General features: G+C 36.5%; 2 protein-coding genes across 3 annotated transcripts in view; both read left to right on the top strand.

The window, feature by feature from the left end:
- The window catches only part of kcnn2 (potassium calcium-activated channel subfamily N member 2), a gene marked incomplete at both ends in the record, with an annotated part of 47,262 nt that extends 34,279 nt beyond the window's left edge, over positions 1-12,983 (top strand). For both annotated transcript variants that reach the window (XM_079803892.1, XM_079803891.1), the window contains 2 exons: positions 9,426-9,495; positions 12,708-12,983. In XM_079803892.1, coding sequence (XP_079660018.1) covers positions 9,426-9,495; positions 12,708-12,983 — 346 coding nt within the window. The remainder of the gene's footprint in view (positions 1-9,425; positions 9,496-12,707) is intronic.
- A 2,824-nt stretch (positions 12,984-15,807) lies between these two features.
- On the top strand, positions 15,808-25,463 carry drg1 (developmentally regulated GTP binding protein 1). The gene is made up of 9 exons (XM_079804064.1): positions 15,808-16,002; positions 16,218-16,341; positions 16,489-16,664; positions 19,993-20,062; positions 20,194-20,363; positions 20,627-20,757; positions 20,841-21,008; positions 23,098-23,220; positions 25,093-25,463. Exons 1-9 carry the CDS (start codon positions 15,964-15,966, stop codon positions 25,190-25,192), a joined length of 1,101 nt encoding a protein of 366 aa, XP_079660190.1. The 5' UTR covers positions 15,808-15,963; the 3' UTR covers positions 25,193-25,463.
- Positions 25,464-27,785: the final 2,322 nt, after the last annotated feature.

Raw genomic sequence — 27,785 nt, 5'->3', positions numbered from 1 at the left:
CATCCAAAAAAAAGCACCTCAAGTTTTCCAACCTGTAAAAAAAAATATGTTCTGTCTGATCAGGGCATTTTGGGCCATTTACACAGAACGCCTTTTTGTGTTTAAAAAAGTAAATAATTTGATATTGTATTCATTTCAGTTACTCTCCAAATTAATGTAGCAACAATTTAAAGACAGCATATTTTAAATGTGTTGTAACATATTGTTGTTGTAACATCACTGATACTAATGTCTCTATGAAACATTAATGACGTTACATTACAGTATAACTGAAAGCTACCAATTTCAACATTTATTAGGCTTTAAAAAAAACAACTTTTAATTTAAGTGAACGTAAAACAATCCTTACATAAACCCATTATAATAAATGTTAAATTAACCCAAGGCCTTCCCTGTTAGACAAAAATGTAATAGTTATCAAACCTTTCTGAACTGCATAAATAATAAATGAAATATAGATGAATCATCATTAAAGCTACAATTTTCTCGGTTCCCTTTGTTCTTTGATGAACATTAAGGACAGGCATCATCAGTGCTCCTGTCACTTTAAGATCGGCCACTGCCGAACATAACGCAGATCTGACACGCTGACCCGCGCATCTCATTTCCTCACAACTCTTTAAGTTAATTTAAGACGATATTTAACTAATTTAAAACTCCTAATATGAGAATACTCGACACAACTGCCGTTTTGGCAAAATTCTCTGCGTTGTTGTTATTGTTTGTTCAAGAGCGAAAGAGAACTCAGTGTGCACGAGACTGACGCGAGTTAAGAGGCGACGCGCTTAGATGGTTTAAAAGCATTTACATGACTAAGAGTGTGATCATATAATGTAATGCTGGGCAAAAAATGGATATAAAAACGGACGCTGCGTTAATTGCGTTAAATATTTTTAATGCGTTAAACTGAAAAAATTAATCACCCGCGTTAACGCGTTAATATGCCCATCCCTAGTTTAAAAACATGAGACACATTTTTAAAAAGTTGAACTTGAGCACCACAAGACACTGAAAAAGACATGAGCAACACAAGCTACTTTAACGGTGTAATGCTATGAATGCTCTGCTTTTGTCGCAGTGCCATTTTACGATGCCTTTTAAAAAAATATTACTTCATTGCTGGTGTTTATGAATCAAATAGGGTGCGTTTACACGACAACGATGTACTAGAAACGGAAAAGGTTTTCTTTTGCGTTTTTCCACACACAGACAACAACATTGTCAAAACGATCCTGTTCACAGCAAAATGGATTAAAAATGCTGTATTATTAATGCCAGGCCAGTAGGTGGCGATGTCACTTTGTAAAGAAACACTACGCGTCTATAGACTGATATATCATTTTCAAAAACTTGCACTTTGAAACCCGTTTTCAAAAGGTTACGTTTTCAGGCCCCCAAAACGGCATTGTCGTATAAACGAACGGCCAAAACACATATTTTCTATTTTTAGTTAAAGACCATTTTGTAAACGGTCCCTTATATCGTTTTTTTGTTGTATTTAGAGTATAACATTTGTTAATGACATCTGAGTTTTAATTAAAGATGGAAAATTGCTGCATGTGTGAATGACAAATGTGGTAAATTTACCAAAAAAAAAGTGAATCTAGCAATTGTATTGCAATTTAATGTGGTTTCATGGTTGATGGTAGCTATTGTAGTGGTCTTTTTATATTTAAGTTGCTAACTTCCTTTTTAAAAAGGCTAGCTTTGAATTTTGAGTAACTTGTAGTTTGGTAAGTTTAACAATGGCAGTCAGGGGTCGGATCAGAAGGCAATTTTTTCGGAATCTTGTTCTGAAACACTTATTTCTGAAACGCTTGGTTCTCTTATTTTTGCTTTTTCATTTTGGTGCCCATAGTGCAAAAATTATAATGCATAAAAGGGCAAATAGGATGGATGATTGTGGATGTTGTGCTGAAAGGACTTTTTGGGGGGCGTCAATATAAAAGTGTATCTCCTGATGACTGTGTATGTTGATGGAGGTTGCAGGAAGATCTGAACACAATAATCATGCCACATTTTAACTGTTGTGATAATTCATTTGTCTATTTTATGTTTCCTTTTTTTCCTGTTTGTGTCAACACAATGCAATAGAGCTCGAAAGTAAGTCTTCGCCTCACCTTTAGATACAGATCTGTTGTGTGCATGCAAATGAGAGCTTGTATTTCTATCTAATGACCTGAGCAGAAAAAAAAGCACACACCCTCATTTGATAAGTGAAATTCATTATTTAAAAAAATATTTTTTAAGTGTATCAGGCATTATTAAATGTTTTACTTCTACATACTTTGAAAATAATTTGGATTATTTTTCAACGAGCAGAGTATTAGAGACAATAAATGTTTTTGACAACAAAAACTTTTTGACCTATTATTTAGAACAATTGCTAATGAGCAGAATCTTATGAAACTTGTCTAAAACATGTCCAGGTTTTTTTTCTCTAAAATCAAAAGAAAGAAATTATAATTTATATATTGCTCACATTACCTATTTTTAGGACCATAATTAATTTTTTAGTGTAACAGTATTTTCATGGCATTTAAGTGTATCATTTTCATTACTATAGTTAAAAAACTCATACATACTTTAATATATATATATATATATATATATATATATATATATATATATATATATATATATATATATATATATATATATATATATATATATATATATATATATATATATATATATATATATATATATATATATATATATATATATATATATAAAGTATGTATATGTTATGGTAGTATTTGTTGTACTTTATATATTATATAATAATGTCACAATGCAAATATTTTAATGGTCCTATAGAAGCTAAATCATTTTTATAATTGTTAGAAAATAGAATTCTCTTATATATGCATTTTTTCTTTTGATTTGAGGCTGAAATGTGACCTGGAGATTTTGTGAAATTCACTCAATAAGCATTTTAGGCATTCCTCAGCTACACTGTAATAAAACCAGCGCTGAGACAAACAAACTGAACCAGCTATACATTACCATTTTATTTAATGAATTCCAGTTATTAATGATAGAGGGTGTTTTCTTTCCATTGTTGCATGAATGTGATAATTTGGGACGTTTAATCAGACAGCCACTGATTAAAAACTTTACTTTGCTTCCATGAGTTGAAGGATGACTGTGCCTGAAGTGTTTCATTTACATCCTGTTTCTCAAATCTGTTTCATACGGCTGTAAGCATCTTTAAGCTCATGGAATCCAAGTTGCTCCTGAAACAACATTTTTCTCCGCAAATCCCACCCTCCTCCCTTGAAAACACCCCACCACCACCCCTTCATTTCCCAGTCGGATGACCGGTAACTGTGCAGATGTTAGCCAAGGCAACGACCAAGTCCTAATGTGGATCGGCCAGCTGCTGAATTTTGTGTCCTCACATCTCCGCTGGCTGCAGTCAGCTGTGGCATTTCAAATATGGAATTATTTCTCGAAGCCTATGCAGCGAGTCAAACAGGCATGAAGTTTGCTTCAGCTGCACGGCACTGCTATGAACTATTACATTTTTTCACTGCAGCCCCAGACCAGCATGTGGTGAATCAGACTGACTGCATGAAAATGCACGCAGGGAGAAAGAAACCGAAACAGTTCAATGTCTCGGTGTGGGACTGTACGAGCGAACAAGAGCTCTCAGATGCGAAGGTCAGCAGGTGCCCGAGGGAGCCTCTGGATGACTTTTATCCCAAAATGCACTGCTCCCTTTGCCCCAGCAGGAGCTAATGTTCACCACACACCCATCTCAGTGAACAGAAAGAGCCTCATGAATGAAACTTGGTTCATGGACAGCATGTAGCTGCTTTTTTCTAATGTTCCCGTGATGTCAAAACCGGACGCTTGCCAAATGCATTAGCACAATAGACATAGAAATGTGATGCAAAGCCCTCCAAATAAATTTGATTTAGTTATATATGCTTTGAAAAGCTTCTCATGTTTTTAATGGTCAAATGTAGTTCTTCTCCCTCTAAACGTTATCGGTCATCCAACTGTAAAATGAACGTAATGGAGCCATTTTCTCTCGACATACTTATTGTACAACAATATTTCAACAATAGGAATTATAAAACAATTGTTTGTGTATGAAGTGCCTGGTTTCCCCATTCTGTGGGAATGTCTCAGTCATATTTCATAACAAAATGAATGTATTGTTTTACTTAAAGAAAATACTAATTATTTTAGGACCATTAAGATTTTGACATTATTTTCATGACAGTTAAGCAGATTTTCATCAGTTATTCTTATTTCCAAAAAATATAAAAAATTATATATATATATATATATATATATATATATATATATATATATATATATATATATATATATATATATATATATATATATATATATATATATATATATATATATATATATATATATTACTGCCTTTATGCTGATTTAAACAGAAAATAATCATTGTGTGACTAAATTTTGTTTTGTTTACATAAGCTATATTATATTATAAAATATTTAAATATAATATAAATAAAATTTTTCAATGTATGCAATTTAAAAATATGTATAGTATATATACTATATAATATATTTATTATAAAACTATGTATATTTATAAACACAGAACAAGTGGGTGTATTAGTCATTTTTTTCACACAAATTATTTTATATTATAAAAATGTTTTAATGTAACACAAATTAAACACAAAAAATATTACTTCTCTTTATGGCAGCATAAATTATTGTATAATTGTAAATTGTTTACATAAGCTATTTTATATTATGAAATATTCTAATAAAATGTAAATGAAATACTTAAATATATTTACATATTTGCATAAATATAAATTAAATCTTTATAAAAAATAAATTCTTACTGCAACTTTTATATTGTTTTATTATAGAATTATAATTAATATAAATGTTTACAAAATATTCATGTATTTTTATAATTTTATATATATATATAAAATTATAAAAATATATGAATAATTTGTAAACATTTATATAAATTTTAATTTATCCAAAGAAAATTATAAAATATCCAAAGTTGATGTATTACAATAATGAGAACTGTTAATGGTCCTAAAACAGGGTTCATTTTCTGTATACAAAATACAATTCCTTATTTATTCTTTTGACTACGTGGTCAAATCTGATCTTGCTGTTTTTGTGTAATTCATTCAGTAATCTTTGGTCATGTTTTTCTATTCTGCTGTGTGGTGCTTTTTTGCGCCCTCCAGTGTTTGGCAGCAGAATTGCAGCCTTTGTATCAGTAAACTACACTCTTGATGCAGCTCTCTGGGACGGAATTTGCTACATCTGGGCCAATCACCATCCAGTCCCCAGAGGCCGCCCATATTCTCTCCCCTCTGATCTGTGTCATCAAACTCTCACAGTTTAATTAGAGAGTTTAACTCCGAGCTTAATGCGCCAGCCTCCACAATGAATTGCTAAATGTTGCTCTTTCTCAGCAATGATTACAAATATCTCCAGCTGTGATTCAATCCCCTTTCCCCAGAACAGAGTACAGCTTTCTTGTGTTTCTCCCTTGTGAGTTTGGAAACACACCGCAAACCACAATTGACGTGTGTTACTCGCACACATCTCACAGGAGTGCTGTTTGCAATGCCCTTGAGAACGAGAGAAGAAAGCACTTAATGTATAGTGAAGATAAGTAGCTCCTATGAAACCTAATTAAATGGAGGAAATGAATAATTAATGCAAGTAGTATGGATTTGAGTGAGAGGGTTGGTTTACAAAGCTGTGTGATGTAATATTCAGTTCTTACAGGCTATTTATCTCAGCTTCCGTACAGTGCACAGTGATCAGTTTAAAATATAGTGAAACCAATATTCAGCAGGACTCATAGTAGTTATTTTAAAGCTATGTTCCAGGTTCAAAACAAATTACACTCTGGACATGCTGTCGAGTATCACAAAAAAAAAAATATATATAATGCATTTACAGCAATGCACACAATGGAAGTCTATGGGGCAAGGCATTCAGAAGAGTTTAAAAGCAGAAAGTGAAGCTCATATTTTTGTTAAAGCACCCATATTAAAGGGCTAGTTCACCCAAAAATGAAAATTATCCAATAATTTACTCACCCACTAGCCATGTATATGACTTTCTTCTTTCAGCCAAACACAATCAGAGTTATATCCCCAGCTTTATAATGGGAGTGAATGGTAGATTTGATTTTGAAGCCCAAAAAAGCGCATCCATCCATACGGCTCCAGGGGGTTAATAAAGGCCTTCTGAAGCAAAGCCGTACGCGAGTCTAGTTCCGGTGGAAGAGTGACCTCTGACCCGATGTATTGATGAACACAGAAACGCAGAGGATAGAGCAAAACAAAACACCAGTCATGAATTAGAAGTCTAAAACGCAAATTTCTAAAGAGAGATGTGGAAGGTTTGAGTTTGTTGCCCAGTCCTGTTTGTTTGAACCGCAAGAGGCGTCTACTCTCACCCAAGCTTATGCTACTCCTACATACTAAGTCATATGTCGGGTCAGAGGTCAGCCGTATGGATTACTTTTATGATGGATGGATGCACTTTTTTTTGGACTTCTCAAAATCTAAGGTACCATTCACTCCCATTATAAAGCTTGGAAGAGTCAGGAAATTTTGTTATATATAACTCTGATTGTGTCTGGCTGAAACAAGAAGATAGAAGAAAGAAGTCATACACACCAAGGATGTCTTGAGGGTTATGTAAATTATGGGATAATTTCCATTTTTGGGTGAACTATCCCTTTAATTCTTCTGTAAAAAATAGCTATTTGAACTACAAAGTTAATAAATAATCCTTTTAGCAAACTACTAGTTTGTTTCTCATATAAGCTGTTTAACACAAGACAATGTTCTTCATTTGTAAGCATGCCTGTTATGCCGCTTAAAGGGGTCATGATATGAGAAATCAAATTTGCCTTGTCTTTTTTAAATATAAGAGGTCTTTGTACTATTACAGCGTCCTGCAAGTTTCATTGCATAAAACGTCCTTCTCCTTATAAACACAAAGCATTTATTTAATCAAGCTTCAAAAACGACTTGTTTTGATAGTACGGGATCTGTGACGTCACGCAGGCAAAAAAAATGTGCATATGACTGCCTCCAGAGCAAGACATCGACGAATAGTTATCATGATCGCACCATAGGCCCCGCCCACTGGCATTCAGATACTTAACGGCTGACATTTGAGCATCACATCACTCACGCTGTCTACAATGGATACAATATACAGATGCACGTCCAGTTTCTGGTGTACTCTGCGCACAACTGGACATATGGAAGAGCTAATGAACGTTTGCTTTGGCACGTCCAGTTTAAACAGCTCGTTTGCTTCTCTATACAGACTTCAGAAGAATCCCAGCGTCGAAAAAAGTGGATGGTTTATTTTAATGGCGTCCCGGATCGCGTCGGAGGATTATATGTTTGTTCGGAGCATTTGACTGCAGATTGTTTTGTACACAAACCACAGTAATGGAGGGTTTGCAAAGAAACTCCTGTTGAAAGACGAAGCTGCCATATTAGAGCTGAGCAGCTGCAACACAAACAGTACGTAAATGTCTTCATAATTTTTTGTCTGTAAATGGCGGTTTTATACGGATAATGCTTTTAAAACACTTGTGTGCAAAAGTAAGTGGGCGTTGGTACTGTTTCCTATGTAACACCATTAGTCAATCATAACAGTGGCCATTTATTGACAAGCCTTAAGCCGCGCCTTAAAACGGATTATTTCAAACAGAGGGTCAGTATAGAAGTTACAAATAATCATTTTTCCGCATATATATTTGATGTCATGACCCCTTTAATAAATAATGATAAATGTACATAAGTTCGAATGTTGTATTTCATACCCATACACATATAATTTGTATGTTCACAGTCATGAAATATTGATTTAACTATGTATAGACAAAGTGATTTTTTCACAGTTGTTTAAATTTAAAGTGTATTAAAGTTTAATACACTGTATATTTTAACATTTATTGCCTGACCCCATAGACTTCTACCATACGTTTATTACCTATGCCTACACTGTAAACCCGAATAAGTTGGCAAAACTTAAAATTTTGTAAGTTAAGAAATTCAGTTTAAATAAGCAGAACTTGCGGATTTTTTTTTTGTAATCATACATTTTAATTGCTCTGAATTTTGAAAATTAAGTTAGTTCATAATTTTAACTTAAAAATATCATATAATCTCAAATTTTTAGTTGTGGAAACTTGACTAGCTTTAAAGGGATAGTTCACCCAAAAATGAAAATCCTGTCATCATTTACAAGAAGATATTTTGAAGAATGTTTGTAACAAAGCAGAGAGAGCAACCATTGACTACCATAGTATTTTTTTCCCTACTATGGTAGTCAATGGTTGCTATATCTGCTTGGTTACAAACATTCTTCTAAATATCTTCTTTTGTGTTCAGCAGAACAAAGAAACTCATACAGGTTTGGAACAACTTAAGGGTGAGTAAATGATGACATGGTTTTCATTTTTTAGGTGAACTATCACTTTAACGAGCTAATTCAATTAATATCACCTTGCTAATTGGTTACACAATGCTTTGATAGCATTAGCATAGCATAGCACTTGCTGAATGAGGATCGCAATATAATATACATTTAACATACAGTATATCTGTTCTCAAACTAAGCTCATGCTCCTCTCGTTACCATGATGGTAACCCTACAAAAAAAAACATAACAGAAACTCTTCTAAACTAACATAACAAAACAAACCATTAAACACTACTAAATATCCCACTTAACGTTAATCTTGCACAAAAAAAAATCATAACATAACATTTAATTTTGGCATTTACTGTCTTTTGAGTGTCGTGGCAAAGCATGCTGGGAAATAGAAATCCCAACACAGTTTCGGGTAAATTTAAGTTTGTCTAAATGAAAAGAAAGTTCATAAAACTCAAAACAATGAAACAATTCAGATTACTTAAAATGTGTCAGTTTTGAGTACTCAAAAGAAAAAGAAAGTTCTAAATTCTCATAAAAGTTCATTTGTTTGAACTTATTTGTTTAATTTGAGTTGGCTCTACTCAAACCAATTAATTATTTTGAATGTTAGGATTTACACTGTACCTCACTAATAACCAGAAAGTCTCTCATCCCAGCCCCGGGTGTAATTTTGTATGGTTTATATTTTATTATACTTTCATGATAGTTTCAAAGCATTGCTTTGTTCCTGAAAGAGGTGTGGAAAAGAATATCCCTCAAAAATGAAGAGACCTTCCTCTCCCACAGCCTCTTTCCAACTGATGTTTTTACTTGCATGCGCCTCAGTCCTACTTCAATCCCTGCATTCTCTCCTCATGTCTTGTGCATGTCCTAGGAGTGCTTCCGAAATGTGTGGCTTGTGAATGGAGAACCTGTCAAAAGATTTTTGTACTGACCGCTTGCCGCTATTGGGCTCTGAATGGTCTTGTGTTCAGATTAAGAAGTGTAAAAATGGAGCAACGCAAGCTGAATGACCAAGCAAACTCTCTAGTGGACCTTGCAAAGGTAAGATACCTTTGAGTGAATGTTTGACACATGCATGAAGGAAAAATAAGGAGGTCCGTTTGTGTTTTAGTACAAATTCTAAAGTGCGCATATATTGCAAGTCTACAGGTGTCAAATGAACAGACGAACTTTGAAAATTTGATTGGCTTATTTGTTTGTTTCTTTATGTTTCCTCTACAATATGGTTTGTTTCCTTACCAAGAGCAACTAAGCATATGTTTGATGTTCATTTATTATGTTTCCTTTTACGAAACATTCCCACATGGGCTTTTGTTATTTATGTCCCTCTTGCTATGCACAATTCATCATGCTGCTTAATGGTCCGGAAAAGCTTTCATCTCCTGAGAAAAAAAAAGAATAACTGATGAGATACCTGAGATGTTAAAATAGCCTGATAAATTTGAAGCACTGCATTTGCACTTCCCTTATGGCCATTTTTTAGACGGACTTAATAGCGAGCCTTGGGGAACACCAGGCATGCTGCCAGCCTGACACTGCAAAACCCACAGCAACCTGGGAAAAGAATACACTTGATATCCGATGAGTCAGCCCGATCAGCCTCTCGCACGAGCACACACGCGTTTACACGCCGAAGCTGTGACATTCAAACATCCGCAGTGGTCATATCCCAGCAACCTCTGTCTGGGTCTTGCCGTGAGAGTCATTAGTTAGTGTTACCCAATTACCATCCTGGCCCGCACCTCCTAAAGAAACCGGAGAGGGTGACATTGAGGCAGAGCGTGATATGACTCATACTGGTTTCTGCCTCCTTTTATCATTGCCGTAATTGCCTCTCGCCATCAGAGGGCGGTATAACATTAATCATTGCAGCAGCTGCTCCCAGTGGCAATGAATCCCATAATGCAGCTTAAAATAACTTAAGCAGCTGCAGTGCTTCTGCAACCTTCAGACAGCCCTAAGGCTTTGATACGTCGCGTCTGCAACTTCTGTGACCCGTTTACGATTTTTCAATTTCTTCAATTTAATTTTTTCTTTAGAAATGTATGAAGGCAGTTTCTTCATATTTAATTGTGTTTGTTAAACATGGTTAGGATGAGGGATATGAACAAACCTCTAAGGCAAAGTATTAAACTTTGTTGCATAACTGTTTGCTACAGACATGAATTGTGCTTCAAATCATGTGGCTTTTTGAGAAAAGGCGTGCTTTTATTTGTCTAAGCCATCAGCCTTATGAGTTTTACCTGGTGGACAATAAAATGGGAGAAAGAAAATCACATTGAATTCAATTAAAGGAGGGATCTGAGACAGAAACCAGAGAATCAGTGTTATACTCTTGATTTATGTCAGTATGCATCCACCCAGAACACGCAGAACTCCCTAGCAACCACATAATAATGTGCTAAAAATAGAGAGAACACCTTAGTAGAAATTGACCGATATTGATATTGCTTTTTTTTTAAGACTGATGATATTGTATGAAAAGTGTATGAAACCCAACATGCTAGGTTTTTTTTAATTATTGTTTTATTTTTGCTTTTTGTCATAACTAAATGAGCATTAGACTACGACAAACACAACAACCATTTTTAATAATTAATAATAATTATTATTAAATTTTGTTGCTACATTTCTAATTTGAGACAAAATTGCTTTTACTCAAAGTTGTGTCAATATCCAAATAATGCATTTAATTGATCTGTAAACAGCTACTTTATCTGTGAATACTGTTGTTTGTTGCATTTTGTTGTTAGTTGCCCAATATTTTTAAAAGATCAAGCATTATGCATATACAGTCAAAGCAAAGTTTATTCAGACACCTTCAACATTTTCTCACATTATCACAGTTTATCCGCTATAGTTTAGAAAATGGTAATACAAAATTCATCTTTAATGTCAGATAACTTTAATAGAAAGGTATGTAATGGATTACAATCAACCAATCAGCTGTCAGTTGTTAAATTTAAGTACACAATTAGATAACACTAGCCTAGAAATCTAGACGCACCCTAGCGGCAGCAAATATAATTTGCAGCCAGGGCGTCTAGCAACTCTCCGTTGGCTTGCGAGCTGTAAAAAACAAACTTTAGTCAGTCCAATCACATCGGCTGAATCCGAAATCGCCCCCCCCCCCCACCCCCAAACACTCATTCACTATTCCCTACGTTAGTCCACTAATACAGTTCACTTGAAGGAGTGAATGAAAACGAGTGTGTAAAGTCGGACAGTCGTTGTGTGTACATCGGCTGTACACTCGTTATTGTGGTGCAATGTGGGATTGAATGAGTGCACTCAATAATGTCCACTATGGTTTCGGACACCACTACAAATGGCTGTCCCCTCAAATAGTACCCTATTTGAGGGTACAAGGGGCGATTTCGGATTCAGTCCCCGTGTATAGAGTCGGTGGGCGGGCTTAACATAATGACGGCAGAGCTGCGGTGGTTCCGCGTGCTACTTGAAAACAAAGAAGCTGGCTAACAGCGGCTTTCGAATCGGCTTTGGCCACGACTCTGGAAGACTTGGAGTTAAGCTTTTCTTTGAGAAAAAAACAAAGAACGGCACTGAAGTCATTCTTAAGAAAGGAAGATGTGTTCAGAGTTTTGCCCACCAGATACGGCAAAAGTTTAATCTGTCAACTAGCTCCGCTTGATGTGGGTCTGGCTTGTCAGGCTAAGATAATACCAATTTAGGTCAAACAATTACCAAGCAATGCTTAATTTTGTCCAGTCTGTGGTGTAAAAGGTCACATGGTCAGGTTAAAGTGTCTGAATAATTTTGTTCCCAAATTTTGATCAGTTTTACTGGTAGTCCACTGTATGAAGAATTTTGGGGTAAAATATGTCACCATTTACTTTATTTTGCTATCCTCACTTACATGAATCAACTAGTGTCCTGCACCCATTAGTAAAGAATTAAATGGTGTCTGAATAATTTTTGGTTTGACTGTTTTTGCACTTTTTTTTTTTTTTACCGATATTCCGAATTTTTGTGAAACATGGGTCAGACCGATTATTGGTAGCATAGCAAAAGTTATTTTTTACCAATATTCAAAAAAGTGTGAATATCAGTAAAAATATCTGTCAAATCATCTGCATATCTCACAAGTGTTGCCTCGCTGTTGAAAGTTGTATTTTAGCATTGAAATCAATTGAAAAGACTGACCACGCAGCGCTAGTCTTATAATGCCAGGCTGTTCAACCGATCATTTATGAATCTCTGATAATCAAAAACTTTTCCTCGCTTCATCTCAGACTCAAAACATCATGTACGACCTGGTCTCGGACCTGAACGAGCGAGGCGAGGACATGGAAAAGAGGATCGCGTTGCTGGAGACCAAACTGGAGACATTGCTCAGCAACTTACAGGCGCTCCCGGGCCTCATCAGTCAGGTGATCAGCCAGCAACACCGGGACTTCCTGGAGGTGCAACTCCAGCCGTACGACAAACACAGCCACGAGCGCTCGCAGTCCGTCTCCCGGCGCCGATCGTCCTCCACCGCGCCGCCCACTTCTTCCGAGAGCAGCTAGAGCTGCCAGCCCAGCCGGCATCTCCGGAGAAGACTTTCGCCATCATATGGCCAAGTTGCATTTTACTGTAAAGCCTTATGGTTTCAATAAAGTATTATCCAAATTCTGATGACACCATCAGAGGTTACCGGGGATAATGCGTTTGAAATGGATAACTCCCAAACATATCTTGTCGATTCGTTTTGTTTTTGTTTTTTTTACATCAATAAATGATGCTGTTTCTCTGTTGACAGGATCACAGAGAGACTTTTCTCAGTAACTAATGATGGAAAGATGGGGCTATCAGGTGAGCAAGTCCTTCCGGGGGACTTAATTCAGGAAAGCAATGTGATGACCTCAAACGGCACTGAATAGTGCCGGACTAGTGCTTCCTACCGAATTGTCTGTCTCTGCGTATGTGAATGAGATCTGACCTGTTCCTTGAATCAACAGGCGTTAATAACTCTTTATTGAGGAACTAATAGCATGTCTGAACCCAAGATGGGCAGATGAGGAATGCTTCCCCTTCCTGTCCAAATAGCGAAAACCCTAGATTTACACTCTCAAAGGAAAGCATATATCTTTTAGGTTAGAAACGGCATCAGCTGTAGTGTTCTTCTGTTGTAAGGCCTCTAAAAGTGACTATTCCGGGGGCCGTGTTGCAAACAATTTACTCCTCTCGAAATGAATGCATCTGAATCTATACTTGCACTTTTTATCATTGCACTTCAATGCTTACTGACTATAATATGAATTTATGTTGCTCATTCAAATAAACAGACACCTTTAGTCATAGGATAATGGCCAGAATGTACAACGATAATGATTGTGTAGGCTACGGCAAGGGCAGCAATGAGACCTCGACTGAAATGACTGTGCTTACAATGTAGATGTTAGATCGCTGCTGTTATGTCACCGTTTCCAACTCTCCATTCGTTCCATTGGCAATTGACATATCTCTATGGAATAGCTGAGAGGCAGCTCTCGGTTCACTGTGTGCTCTATGCTTAAACAGTCTTCAAAACGAGAAGAGATCTACTGGATGCTATTTATAGATCTGTTTGTAGATCTGTTTAAGAGCAGCAACTATCTTGTATATGTTTGGAAATGCCTATTTTTGTATATTAATGAGGACAAGCACACCTCCAAATGCGTGTATTTCTCGAAGGATGTGTGGTAAAGAGCTGTGTTTGAGTGTGTAAGTGGAATGTAGAACCAAAGCTTTCAAAATGGGCAGAAAGTAGGGAAATCTGCAGGGTCTTCTGGAAAACCTTACGATTTTCCCAGCAAGCTGAACCGTACCATTGTACTGTAACGGATTTCTCTGGCATGGCCCTCGGGCGTGTCCTGCGAATTCAGCCTCTGTTTTCTTTTTCAGACTGGTGTTAAAGGTTAAACAAATCCACAGCACAAATCAAAATAAAGGAGTTTCATACTTATTTTCCAATCAAGTGGTCTCACGCCATTCTGAATGTGTTCACAAATGTCTGTTTGATTTATTGTGGAAGAGAATATGACCGGTTCACCATACTTTACTATCATTTACTGATAGCATGTTATTGATAGATCTGTGCACTTTAGATTCTAAAGATATATGATGGGTTCATGTTGGATATATTGGTGCATTTCATAACCTGGCCCAGCAACAACACATCCCAGAGTGTAATGTCATTAAGGGGTTACAGAACCTAATGAAATGATGGTGGATCCAGCAATTTCACCAACATAGAAACTATGAGTGATTAAATACTGTATGCAAAATGAATATAAACAATAAAACGATGCTATTTAACAGAAAAGTGTGTTTTTGAGCATTGATGTTTTACATGTTAGCTTTGAGGCTGTCTATATGCTATATTACCTATAAATTATGATCCATAAATTATAATTAGGCTTTTGGTCATTAAAATAGTGGCATGTTTCTTTCTGTGATTCATCGCATGGTAGTTAGTTATGGAAATGCTAATGTGTATTATTTATATTTGTCCTTGATGAGCCCTTGAAACAATCATCAGCCTATAATATATATTATATCATATTTAATATATTATACTATATTTTTATGATTTGTCAACCGTCATTTCTGATGAGCTTTTGAGATAACCTCGAATATTTGATAACTAAGTAATTAATTCTAGGTCAAAACTACGTAAGTTGAAAAAAGTACATTACTAATGATAAGCCTGGTAAAGCAGGTTGCAGTCTCTTTCCATACAGTTTTCTCAAGCGCTCGTCTACCGAGGTAATCCCGCCCCCAAGCTCACGCGCTATTGGTTGAGAGCAGCCTCTAAGTTCTCTGATTGGCTAACACGCACTGCCCGCGTTCAGTTGCTTTTGTGCTGTTTTGGTCCTTCTCATATTTTTATCATCTAAAATGTAAAATTAATGTACATTTATAACACTATACTTTGTGTTAAATCACATTGGCATTAAAGTACAGAAAACTAGTGGATAATATTGGATGCCTGAGTGTGACTGAGGTAGTGACGGGCGGCAACATTTCTCTGAACGAAACGAAATCAATCTATATATTTTTTTCTCTTTTGGAGTCTTAGAAACGTTCTCTTTGAATTATCATATTTTGCAATTTGGGAAAATGAGAACGCAATTATATATAGTAGTAGTGTTCCGTTCTCCACTTGGAGATCAATTATTTTGTCGTAATACACGCCCAACTCGGAGGTACGAGTTTCCCAGGTGCACCTAAAAGGCAGCAACTGAGCATTTTTCAGTATCTGTCTGTATTTACATGTATGCTTGGTTTTCCAAAATATCTATAACAGCATCTTCACTGAAATTATGGAAGTATTCACTCCTTTCCAGTAGGCGGAGCCCTTTTGTCAGGGACGGGAAGAGGCAAAATATCACGAGAACATAGCGTGGCGTTAACTCATGGCAAAGCATGTCAACGGTGTGCTTTCGAGCCAACAAGCTGCGTAACTTATTTTAACATCAACATTTTTATTTTTCAAGTGAGGACTTTGAAAGGACAAACGCCAAAATGAGTTTACTCGCCAAAATAGCCGAAATCGAGAACGAGGTGGGTTGACATCTACACTAATGTATGAAAAATAGCCGTTAGCACTTTAGCGCCAAACCCATTCAATAGTGAATCCTACTGCATTTCATATATGAACTTGATATTCAATAAACCGCAGTTAAATCTTACATTATGCTGAAAGCTGTGAACATGTTTGGTTGTCTTGACGTTGTCATTGTAAATATGCGGTTTTATGAACTGGTTGTGTCCTGCAGATGGCTCGTACTCAGAAGAATAAGGCCACAGCTCATCATCTGGGCCTGTTGAAGGCTAGATTAGCCAAACTGAGGAGGGAGCTCATCACTCCTAAAGGAGGCAGCGGAGGAGGCACTGGAGAGGGTCGGTGCTGCTCCATCATCACATACAGATTCTGCAATAGCTTGTCTCAGGAGCATCATGCCCCTGTCTTTACAATGGGCTCCTGAGTGATTAAATTGTGGTCTGTTATTGCTTTGTTTTTTCACTAACCTTCTTTTTTCTCCTTAGGTTTTGATGTGGCAAAAACTGGGGATGCCCGTATAGGTTTTGTGGGCTTCCCGTCAGTGGGCAAATCCACACTTTTGAGTAACTTGGCTGGCGTGTATTCTGAGGTGGCTGCCTATGAGTTCACCACACTGACAACTGTACCAGGAGTGATTCGCTATAAAGGAGCTAAAATTCAGGTGAACTCTTTGCACTAGTTCATTGTATACCAGGCAGAGTGATTGTACTCTGACATTTAAAGAATTATTATTCAAATGAAAATTACCCTATGGTTTACTCACCCTCAAGACATCCTAGGTGTATATGACTTTCTTCTTTCTGATGAACACAGTTATATTAATGGGATAGTTCACCCAAAAAACAAAATTAGCCCATAATTTACTCACCCTCAAGTCATCCTAGGTGTATATGACATTCTTCTTTCAGACGAATAAAATCAGAGTTATATTACAAAAATCCAGGCTAATCCAAGCATTAGAATTGGATTCATAGTTGCTCTGTTTTTGAAATCCATAAAAAGTGCATCTGCCCATCAAATAACGTGCTCCACGCAGCGCTGGGGTGTTAATAAAGCCCTTTTATTAACAATATATGTAAAAATTGTTCCCTGTTCAATATATGGAAAAATTGTTGAAAGTTCCCCTGCCGATCGAAAGACTAACGCGACCAGGTACGCTCGTCATGACGTCACGTACGCATCTTGAGTTTCACTTTCAACATTCAACACTTTTCCACAGAAGACGGTCGGCTGGAACTTTACTTGATAAAGTTTTAAATATGGATATTTTTCTTACACAAACGCATCGATTCGCCTCAGAAGCCCTTTATTAACACCCCGGAGCCGCGTGGAGCATGTTATTTGACGGACAGATGCACTTTTTGGACTTCAAAAACAGAGCAACTATAAATCCAATTCTAATGCTTGGATTAGCCTGCACTTGTGTAATATAACTCCGATTTTAATCGTCTGAAAGAAGAATGTCATAAACCTAGGATGACTTGAGGGTGAGTAAATTATGGGCTAATTTTAATTTTTGGGTGAACTATCCCTTTAATAAATATCCTGACGCTTCCAAGCTTTATAATTGCAGTGAAAGTGGCCCAACACTTTAATAACAGGTAAATAAATCCCTTCTAAAGCAAATTGATGGGTTTTTGTAAGAAAAATATAAATTTTTATAAAGTAAAATATCTAGCTTCCGCCAGACCGCCTTCCGTATTCAACTTACGAAGAAAGTGTAACGTATGTCCTACGTCATCATTACGGCCGTTACGTTTTTCACGTAAATTGAATACGGAAGGTGGTCTGGCGGGCGCTAAATATTTTCCTTGATAATGTCTTAAATATGGATATTTTTCTTACACAACCCCTTCAATTTGCTTCAGAAGGCCTTTATTAACCCCCTGGAGCCTGTTTATGATGGATGGATGCACTTTTTTTAAAGCTTCAAACTCGTTGGCCCTGTTCACTGCCATTTATAAAGCTTGGAAGCATCAGGATATTTTTAATAACTCTGATTGTGTTCATCAGAAAGAAGAGAGTCATGACTAGGATGGCTTGAGGGTGAGTAAATCATGGGATGATTTTCATTTTAAAGTGAACTAATCCTTTAATAGTGTGTTCAGTAGGGCTGGGTATTGACAAATATTTCACAGTTCTACTCTATTTCGATTCATAAGCTTGTGTTTCAATTCCGATCTCAATTCAGTTCCATATGGATTGATTTGAATGTACATAAGGTACAGTACATGTTAATTTAATGTCTCAACCAATGCGGTAAACTATACAGTGAACCGTCAATTTGCATATTATATTAAAGCTTAAAATTAATAGTTGATTTGTATACAAACATTTAAGTTGCACATAAGGCAATTTTTATAATAATAACATTATTATAATATAATTGTTTCTACATCAATTCCTCGTCAATTGAAATATAAGTGCATATTTTTAGCAAAACGGTCCTCTGGTTTTAATTTTTCTAGCTAACTATCGAACTATAATCATTAATGACTTTTCAGAGGAAAGTGTAGAGTGTAAACTTTTTCATTAGCACGTTGATTTTTGGGATTTTAGAATCAATTTCTGTTCATTAGAATTTAAAATATTTTCAACCCAGCTCAAGTGTTCTGTCAAAATGGTTTATTGAGGCCTTTTTTCTCGGCTTCAACATCCTGGAATGTGGGTTTGCAACATACCTGTCAACACTCCCGTTTTTGCCGGGAGTCTCCTGTATTTCACACCCATCTCCCGCCCCCCTCCCGTTTTGTTATTTCTCCCGGGAATCTCCTGTAATTTGTATGGCCAAAACCTCGTTATATGAATAATCACATCAATATATTATTCCAAGGTTGTTCAGTTACCAGATCTTGTATGAAACGCCTAGTCATACGATCGACACATCTACAGATTAATGTCAACCCATTTGTGACCTCGACCTGGCAACCTACAACCCAGTTGTGCTGTTGATTTCTGCGCAGGGCGCAGGAAGTTGAATAGAGCATCACTGGTAGAAATGGGAGGAGAAGACTCGGGTGGTAAATAACGCAGCATCCGTTTTTTTCTGTCATCCTTTTGCTAGTGTTACATATTATATGATCACGCTCTTATTCATGCAAATGCTTTTGAACCATTCAAAAGCGACAAGACAAAGAATGCGCAGTCTGTGAAACACACACAACGCACAGAAAGACGCGCAGAATCGAGTTCTCTCACACTTTAACTAACAATAACAAACACATAATTATGCCAAAATGCCAGATTTGTTGAGTATCCTCATTAGGGCAGTCTTAAATGAGTTAAATAACGTCTTAAATGAACGTAAAGATTTGTGAGGAAATGAGACGCACGCGAGATCCGCTTCATGTGTGACAGTGGAAAATCTTAGTAATTTAGTTACCACTTATGATGACAATGTAACGAACAAAAGTATTTACTCACTGCTCTTTAATACGGATTAATCTATATATTATTTATAATTTGTGCAGTGCAAACTGTTTGATAACTCTTCAATTTCTGTATATTTCCTACTTGTTATAGAGGTAGGAAGGGCACAGGTAGCCTACATACGAAATGTATTATGGGTTTATGTTTTTAAATTCACTTAAATTAAGTTATATTTTTTGAAGCCTAATAAATGTTAATGTGTTATATCAAGTGTCAATTAAATTTTATTTCATGGAGACCTCTGTATTAGTATCAGTGATACTGGCCTTCATTCATAAAAAGATGTCATTAAACAAGTATTTTGAGTTTAACTGAAATTATAACATTATAAAATATATTAAAATATGAGGTGTTTTAATGGTGATTAATCACTGAAAAATATGTGATTAATCTAGTTCATTCCTCTCCCCCGCCCCCCACACACACACGCACACTCATTAAGTCTCCCGGATTTTGATAATCAAATGTTGACTGGTATGGTTTGCAAATCTTTACAGTTTTGGTGAATGACTAAAAGAAATGAGGCATTCAAGTTTAACCATGTTTACTTGTTTTATTAGCTTCTAGATCTCCCAGGTATCATTGAGGGGGCTAAAGATGGCAAGGGCAGAGGACGACAAGTCATTGCTGGTAACAAACCATTATCACGCAAACTCTCTTTTGAAGACACTCTCAGTGCCCTTCTTTTAAAGTGTGCTTAAGTACCAGTCACATTCACTCTCAGATCTTAGCGTTTTCCTAATCTTACCTCCTTCCAACAGTTGCTCGCACTTGCAACCTCATCCTGATCGTCTTGGACGTCCTGAAGCCTCTCGGACACAAGAAGCTCATTGAACATGAGTTGGAAGGTTTTGGTATCCGGCTCAACAAGAAACCACCAAATATTGGCTTCAAGAAGAAAGACAAGGGTGGAATCAACTTCACCGCCACTGTATGATTTTATTGTACTATTAACCCACAAATGAATGCATTTATAAAAGCATTGTTAAAGTTTTAATAACTTTCTTTCATAATTTTATATATATATATATATATATATATATATATATATATATATATATATATATATATATATATATATTACATTTCTTCATTGTGAACCATTTTACTTAACGTCCTTTGCATTCTGTTTCTTAGTGTCTGTTATTAATCAGATCAGTTGTTTACAGTAGTCATCATGCTTTTATGTTTTAGTGTGCTCAAAGTGAGCTGGATTCTGAGACCGTGAAAAGCATCCTCTCCGAGTATAAGATCCACAACGCTGATATAACCTTACGAAGCGACGCCACAGCTGACGACCTCATTGACGTGGTGGAGGGAAACCGGTATGTCCATATTCACATCCTCCATCCTCAGTCATTCTCACTTTAGAAGAGATTTTTCACATGGTTGGTATTCTCTCCTCTAGTGTTTACATCCCCTGCATCTACGTACTCAACAAAATCGACCAGATCTCTATTGAGGAGCTGGACGTTATCTACAAAATCCCTCACTGCGTGCCAATCTCAGCTCACCACCGCTGGAACTTTGACGACTTGTTGGAAAGGATCTGGGACTACCTGCAACTAGTGCGCATGTGAGTTACGTGTTCCACTGAGCTCGTTGTAATCCATTCTAGGATTGCATGCTTAGAATTTGGCCAGAACAACTTATCTTAGGGAGGCAGCATTATCAAGTTGCATGATTTCTGGGTACTTTGAGTATTTGTTTTTAAATTTGAATTGGTTGATTTAAAAACAGGATTCATATCTTGTCTTTGATAAAGCTGCAACATTCATTAAAATCGATTGCCAGTTGCTATCTATTTTACATCCTTAATGGATGTAAAATAGAGATATTTCTATATATAGCATTCTGTATGCTATACAGCATGTCTGTGAGGCGGGTAGCCTATACTCTGGAGTTTCGGTTCATTTTTATGAAGCGCACCAAGTTCACAGACACCAAGACGGCAGAAATCGCATCCTATTTGTTTTCTTTGTTTTACAAAACACAACGTATTGTAATTGTGATATTACACAAACAGGGTTTTTCCTGGTTCAAAATTAGGCAGAGGTGGTAAAATCCTGCTTGGCCCGACCGCCCCACGATTATGCCGATTAATTGCCAGTTTTAGGGCTTTGTCATACATTTCTTGTGTGCTTCGATCATTAAATAATTATGAATTTAATCCTTTTTAAGCTATCGGTTTGCAGTGTAAGATTACAGCTAACACCTTTTTAAATATTTAAGTATTTATTAAATTCAGTAAATAACTGAAATCACAACAAACTGGCAAAATAAAAGGGTTATTTATGTATCATTCATATATTTCTACATCAATATAGATCTCTATATATATCCATACATCTGTGTTTGTGGAACTAATGGTCACTCTTTTATTTGTTAAACACAATCCAGAATTCACTACACACTACTTCGTTATAGAGAAAACAATAAATTAATAAAAATATAGCTATGACAAAAATATATTGAAATAGGTGAGTGGATAGTTTCAAAAATCGCAATTACAAAAAATAATTATTTAAAAAAAATCTTTGGATGTGTTAATAAAAAGGGACAAATTACTTTGTGTTCTTATAAAATACATTTATGAAAAACAATTTATATTATATTTATATATAAATGTAAATAATTCTATATAGGCCTACACAAATATAAAATTACAAGATGTTTATTGTAAACGCTTTATACTAGCAAATCATGATTTAAGAATGGTTGCTGAAGGATCATGACGATACATATTTCTGATGATTATTTAATTATCACAACAGGCCTAATCTGAGCATGTGAGTTTTGTCGACAGACAGAGGCGGCACGAAATTTGACAGAGCCGGCCGCCCCGTAATTCTCTGTGCAGGAAAAACCCTGCACGAATAAAAGTAGACCCTTTATTCTGCTGTAATACTGGTGTAATGGTGTAATACTCTTATCTGTATACTCAAAATTATGTATTTGAAGTTGTTTCCTCTGTTATTAGGAAAAACTGTACGTGATTGCGCTGGTGCCTCCATGTCATGTAGTAAGCATATTTGAGGTTGATGGATGATAGGCAAACATTTGGATTTCCTGCCTGACATACTGTAATTATTACAAGGACTTGCCGTTAATGATCTGTCCCTCAAGGACTGCGTGATTTTGCCACTTCCTGTGGAGGTTTTTTTTTTTGTTGACTAATAAAATTTTTGTCGACTTGGGCCACAATCACACAAAGCTTTCCCTATCTGATCTTTTTTTTCTCGTTCTAAAAAAAATTCCGTAAACACAGTGTCGATTTATCCACTCTGGGACCTGGTTTAAAAAAAAAAATTGCGGTTTCAGGCTCCCAAAACGCCGGATCCTTCTGGACGAAACGCTGATATGATAGAACATTTTTACATATACAGCTAAACGTGTCTCCGTGTGTACGGGGCCTAAACCTCTTCTCATTGTTTAACTTTTAGTCGACTATTAGGGGGCAGCCCTAACACATTGTGTTCTGAAATGCCACTTCCAGTGAAAATGCCCTTTTGCTTGTGTGAAGCTTACAGAAACATAACGCACCATAATTTATCATAATGTTCTACTGTCTAGCATTCACTGCCAGACTTTAATGTTCACAATATGCTCTATGTATCATAAAGCTACTGCAGAATGCATATTAACACCTAACTGATATTTCACAGCTACACAAAGCCGAAAGGACAGCTTCCTGATTACACGTCACCTGTAGTGCTTCCAGATGAAAAGACAGCTGTTGAGGACTTCTGCTTAAAGATTCACAAAAACCTCATCAAAGAGTTCAAATAGTAAGTGACTTCAAAATGTTTTTTTTTTTTTACTTTGATTTTCTACAATTGGACTGAAACGGGTGATCTTATTGATTTGTTTTCGCTCTGTGAAGGTTGCTTTATGGAAAGTGTTTATGTATTTCCGTTTTATGCTGTACGTCATCCTTCATTTGTGTTGATAGTGAATGGCTCTGATGTAATGGCAGCAGTGGTTATCTTTATTTCTCACACATGATCACAGTATCTTAAACTCAGTTCCAAGGTTACAGTGTACACTGCATTACTTCCTTTGGTTGGGAAGACTTTGTTCTTAAATTTCGCCCTTAATTTTGAGAGGGAGAAGGGAAAAAAAACATATCGAAAAAACTGTCTGCATCGGTCTCTTACTTTGATAAATTGACATTTGACATTTCCTGTAGATTAATTTTTATATTTAGTCTAGTTTTTATTTTAATTAGTTTATATTCATATTCGGGGGTTTTTTTCTTCTATTTCTGTTTAGCTTTGTTTTTATTTTAGTATTTCAGGTTAAACTTAAGGTTTTTCATCTATTTCATGTTAGTTATTTCAACTAATAAACTTTTTAAAATACTTTAACAATTGCAACGCTGATTTTTAAAGGGGCAAAATCATAGCAACAATGTCAAATTTTATCCCCTAATGCAATAAATTGTATACACCGGAATAAAATAAAACAACTGTAATTTCATTTATAAAGCCAATGTTCCCTTTTAGGTCAAAACTGACCCGAATGCAAAAGGTGTAACAATTTAGTTTAAATGGTTTCCCCTGGTTTCACAGACAAGGTTTAAACCTAGTCCCAGACTAAAATGCTGTTTGAGCTGGTTTAACTGAAAGCAACTTGCACTGAAATATCTTTAGAATATGTTAGTACCATTGTTTTGTCACACCAATAATGTTTTTTGACTAAGACACGTTTATAAATCTAATTAAATGTTCTAAATGAACTAAGGCCTAATCCTGGCTTAATCTCTTACATTTGATGTTTAAGAAGCCTTTCAAAATATTTTTTTTGGCCAAAATGCCATAGTTATTGCAGTTATTGTACAATTGCACTGTTTAACCCTTGTATGGTGTTCGGGTCTGTGGGACCCGTTTTCATTTTTTATCAAAAGAAAAATTATACGATTTAATTATTTTTTCAAACTCAGACTCATTGGCCGTGGCTCATTTTATGTGAAGAACATGTATCAGAACACATTTTCAATGAACACACTGTACACCCCCCCTACACATTTATATTACACACAGGATGTTCGGGTCCACTGGACCCGGGACTAATAAAAGTGTGGAAATTGTAGGTCCTGTGTATTTTCATTCTGTCCCTTCACATAATATGGACCTGCTGTTAGTGTGTGTGTGTGTGTGTGTGTGTGTGTTCATGTTTTTCTATCCCTGTGGGGACTTCAACCTGAATGCACACTGACTAATGGGGAATTGAGGTCCCCATGAGGAAACAAGCTTATAAATCATAAAGAATTAATTTTTTGGAAAAATGCCTGTGTGGGTAGGTTTAGGGGTAGGGTTAGTGTAAGGGGAGAGAATATACAGTTTGTACAATATAAAAACCATTATGTCTATGGAGAGACCCCGCAAAGATAGTGAACAAAGATATTATTCATATATTTGTTATAATTTAATTGCTTTTTTCACATTTAATTAGTTCAAGTTCTTAGTAACCGATTTTAATTCTTATTAACAGTATCAATTTAAGGTTTTCTTTTTTTGACTCTCCAAACTAGCAAGTCTTTATAACCTGTCGAAATGAATTTGGTGCAGATTTTTAAAATTGTGCCTTGTCAATGAAGGAAGATTTAAAACTGTCGAAACGTGCCTAGCATCATCTCTCGCTCTCTCTTCTCTCTGCAGTGCGTTGGTGTGGGGGTCGTCAGTGAAGCATAACCCGCAGAAAGTCGGAAAAGACCATGTGCTAGAAGATGAGGATGTAATCCAGCTGGTCAAGAAATAAAGGACTCTGATCATTACACTTCAAATAAGAAGGAATAAGACATTTCTAAGTGCCCCCGAAGGTTCCCATGGCACCAGTGTTGTTTCTTTGTTTTCATTTTTGGACTCGGACAAAGTACGATTGTAAATCACGAAAATGCATTGAGCATATTAAATAATGTCTCATTTGAATTTCGCATGATTCGAGAAATGGTTTGAATGCTGTTAAAGAATAAACACATGTGGGCTGCAAAACAAAGTGAACTTCAATAAAACCATAGTAAAAAAATCCATTGATGTCTAAATGTGACAGTGTTATGCATGACAAAACATTTGATTTCAAGTCTTTTTGTTGAATTGAATTTGTCAGAATTGTTTACCTGATCCAACAAAATCAACTTGAGATATCTAGTTGGTAACCAGCACTTGGTTATGGTTTAATCCAGTAGTCTTGTGGTCACATATAACACCCTCCCCCCGGTGTGATAATCAATCACTCAGGATAACCAGGCCACTTAGCGGATGAAACGGACGGGGAATGATACACACCCAGTCAGAAGCACTGATGCCCTTAAATTGCCCCACTCACTAGGGACATTTGACATTATGAATGTGTGATGGGTGCAAGCTGCTCAAAGGTTAATCAGCCAAAAAGCCTTTTTGTTGCCTTTGCATTTAAGCCGATATAAAGTCAACAATACTATGGTTAAAAACAATTGTAGTGGTTAGAACCTTCGGATACATTTCTTTTAAATTGTGATTTTTCAGACCTGGAGTACTCATGAAAATTACACATATTTCAAGTTATGTTATGATGTACAATATTCATTGGCTAGTAATTGCTCTTTGTGAATGCTCTCTTAAAATCCTTTTTTATCACAAACAACATGAAAATGAATTTATCAAAATATGTGCGACGCCTACAGATTTCTACCTCTATTTCACTGCAGTTTCTTTTTAGCTATTGGGCAGTCTGCTATAAACTGTTGCAGTGCGAAATCGTTTCTCAAATCGGCTGAGATTAAATGGCAAAATGATCTACCTTTTCAGAACATCTAGAAAAGGGGATGCGTTGAATGCTTTGTGTTCTTGTTTTTGAAAAGGATGTACACTCCAAAAGTATTCAGGTCTCGTCTTTTTCTATCCAAAATGATTGATTAAAAAGCATCATACACTCACCCTATTCACAAAACAATAGCTAATGCGGACAGTACAATAAATAATTTTCTCAAAGAAAGCTTAATTGAAAGATGCAGTATGTTAACATTGAGAACTTAAAGCGCGGCATCAGCAAACACTTAAATTCTGGCGTTCGCTTCTTCTGGTGGGGTTATTGGGTTCATGGAGATGAAATGGAAGCATATTCAGGCATTGATCCGAGTCTATTTTTTAAGATGGTAGGGACGTATGCCTATGGCAGAGGAGCCAGTACTCACCCATCAAGCTCCGCCCTTCCCCCACCCATCTTCCCCTGCTGCACTTTCCCCTGTAAATTATAGCAGCACTTTAGCTAATGAAAGAGTTGAAGTCCGGGCACTAATAAAAGCCATTAAGTGAATAAAGCGCTTCCCCCTCTAACAAAATTAAAGAATTTGCCCCCTCCTCAAGAGGGAGGACTCTGTATTAATATTTATGAATTGCGGAACTGGACCCTCTACCCCCTCCCAATGACACATACCCTGGCCCACACCACCCAACTTCTCCTCGGCAACCCACCTATCCCGAGTGATATTGTATGACCCCCCCCCCTGCAAGGCGGAGAGAAGGGCGGAGTATGGGGGGTGTTGGAGGAGAGACATCCTGGACAATTTGCCTTCAGTCTGGCTAACAGGTCCAGTCCAGACGCCCAGCTCAGAACAGCAGCTCCTTTTCGCCGTCAGCTGATCTTAGTCGCCAAAGAGTCGAGAACAAGAGACATTGGTCACGGCGTTGAAGATTCTCTCTGTGGGAACCTGTTGGAAGATCCTTTACAAGACTTCTTGTAGATGGTCTTCTACAAGATCGAGGTGAGAGTCCTTAATGCGCAAAGTTTTTGACTGTCTTAACCGTTCCTTCTTTCTTCTCACAGAGCTGCGCTGGCAATTCCTTAGAACAGTTTCAGGGCACTCTAGAAATTTGTTTTGAGCCTTTTGGACAAGTCCTCTTCAAGGTAACAGATTGGGCATTGCACAAGAGGGGGAAGAAATACGTTGCTGAACCAACTGGGTAAGAAGTCGTTTTTGCTCTAAATTTGTAACACGCTTATAGGATAGACTCAAGGGTCAGCAAGACACCAAACGTACCATGAAACTTGTCGAGGAATATAGGCGCAAACAATGTCTTCATCCATTCATACTTTTATCAACTCTTTCTGATCCTCACCCTCCATTCTCCACCAACATCCCAAACCATCATCCTTTGTAATGTTTGTTTCCTTCCATTTCATCATGCTAAGTGGTTCAGTTGTCCGACCTTTTGAGTTGATTAGCGCACCCATCTTTCCCATTCCCACTAAAATGTCCCATGGGGCATGGCAGGTATTAGGGTAATATGATTACCACCCAGATAGATGGGTAGAATCTAGCCTGTTTTTTTTTGGAGAGATACCCCAGGATTCCACAGGAAACCTTACCAAC

Source organism: Gobio gobio, assembly GCF_949357685.1.
Source record: "Gobio gobio genome assembly, chromosome: 22".
Taxonomy (NCBI): domain Eukaryota; kingdom Metazoa; phylum Chordata; class Actinopteri; order Cypriniformes; family Gobionidae; genus Gobio; species Gobio gobio.
This window is presented reverse-complemented; position numbering and strand designations above follow the sequence as displayed.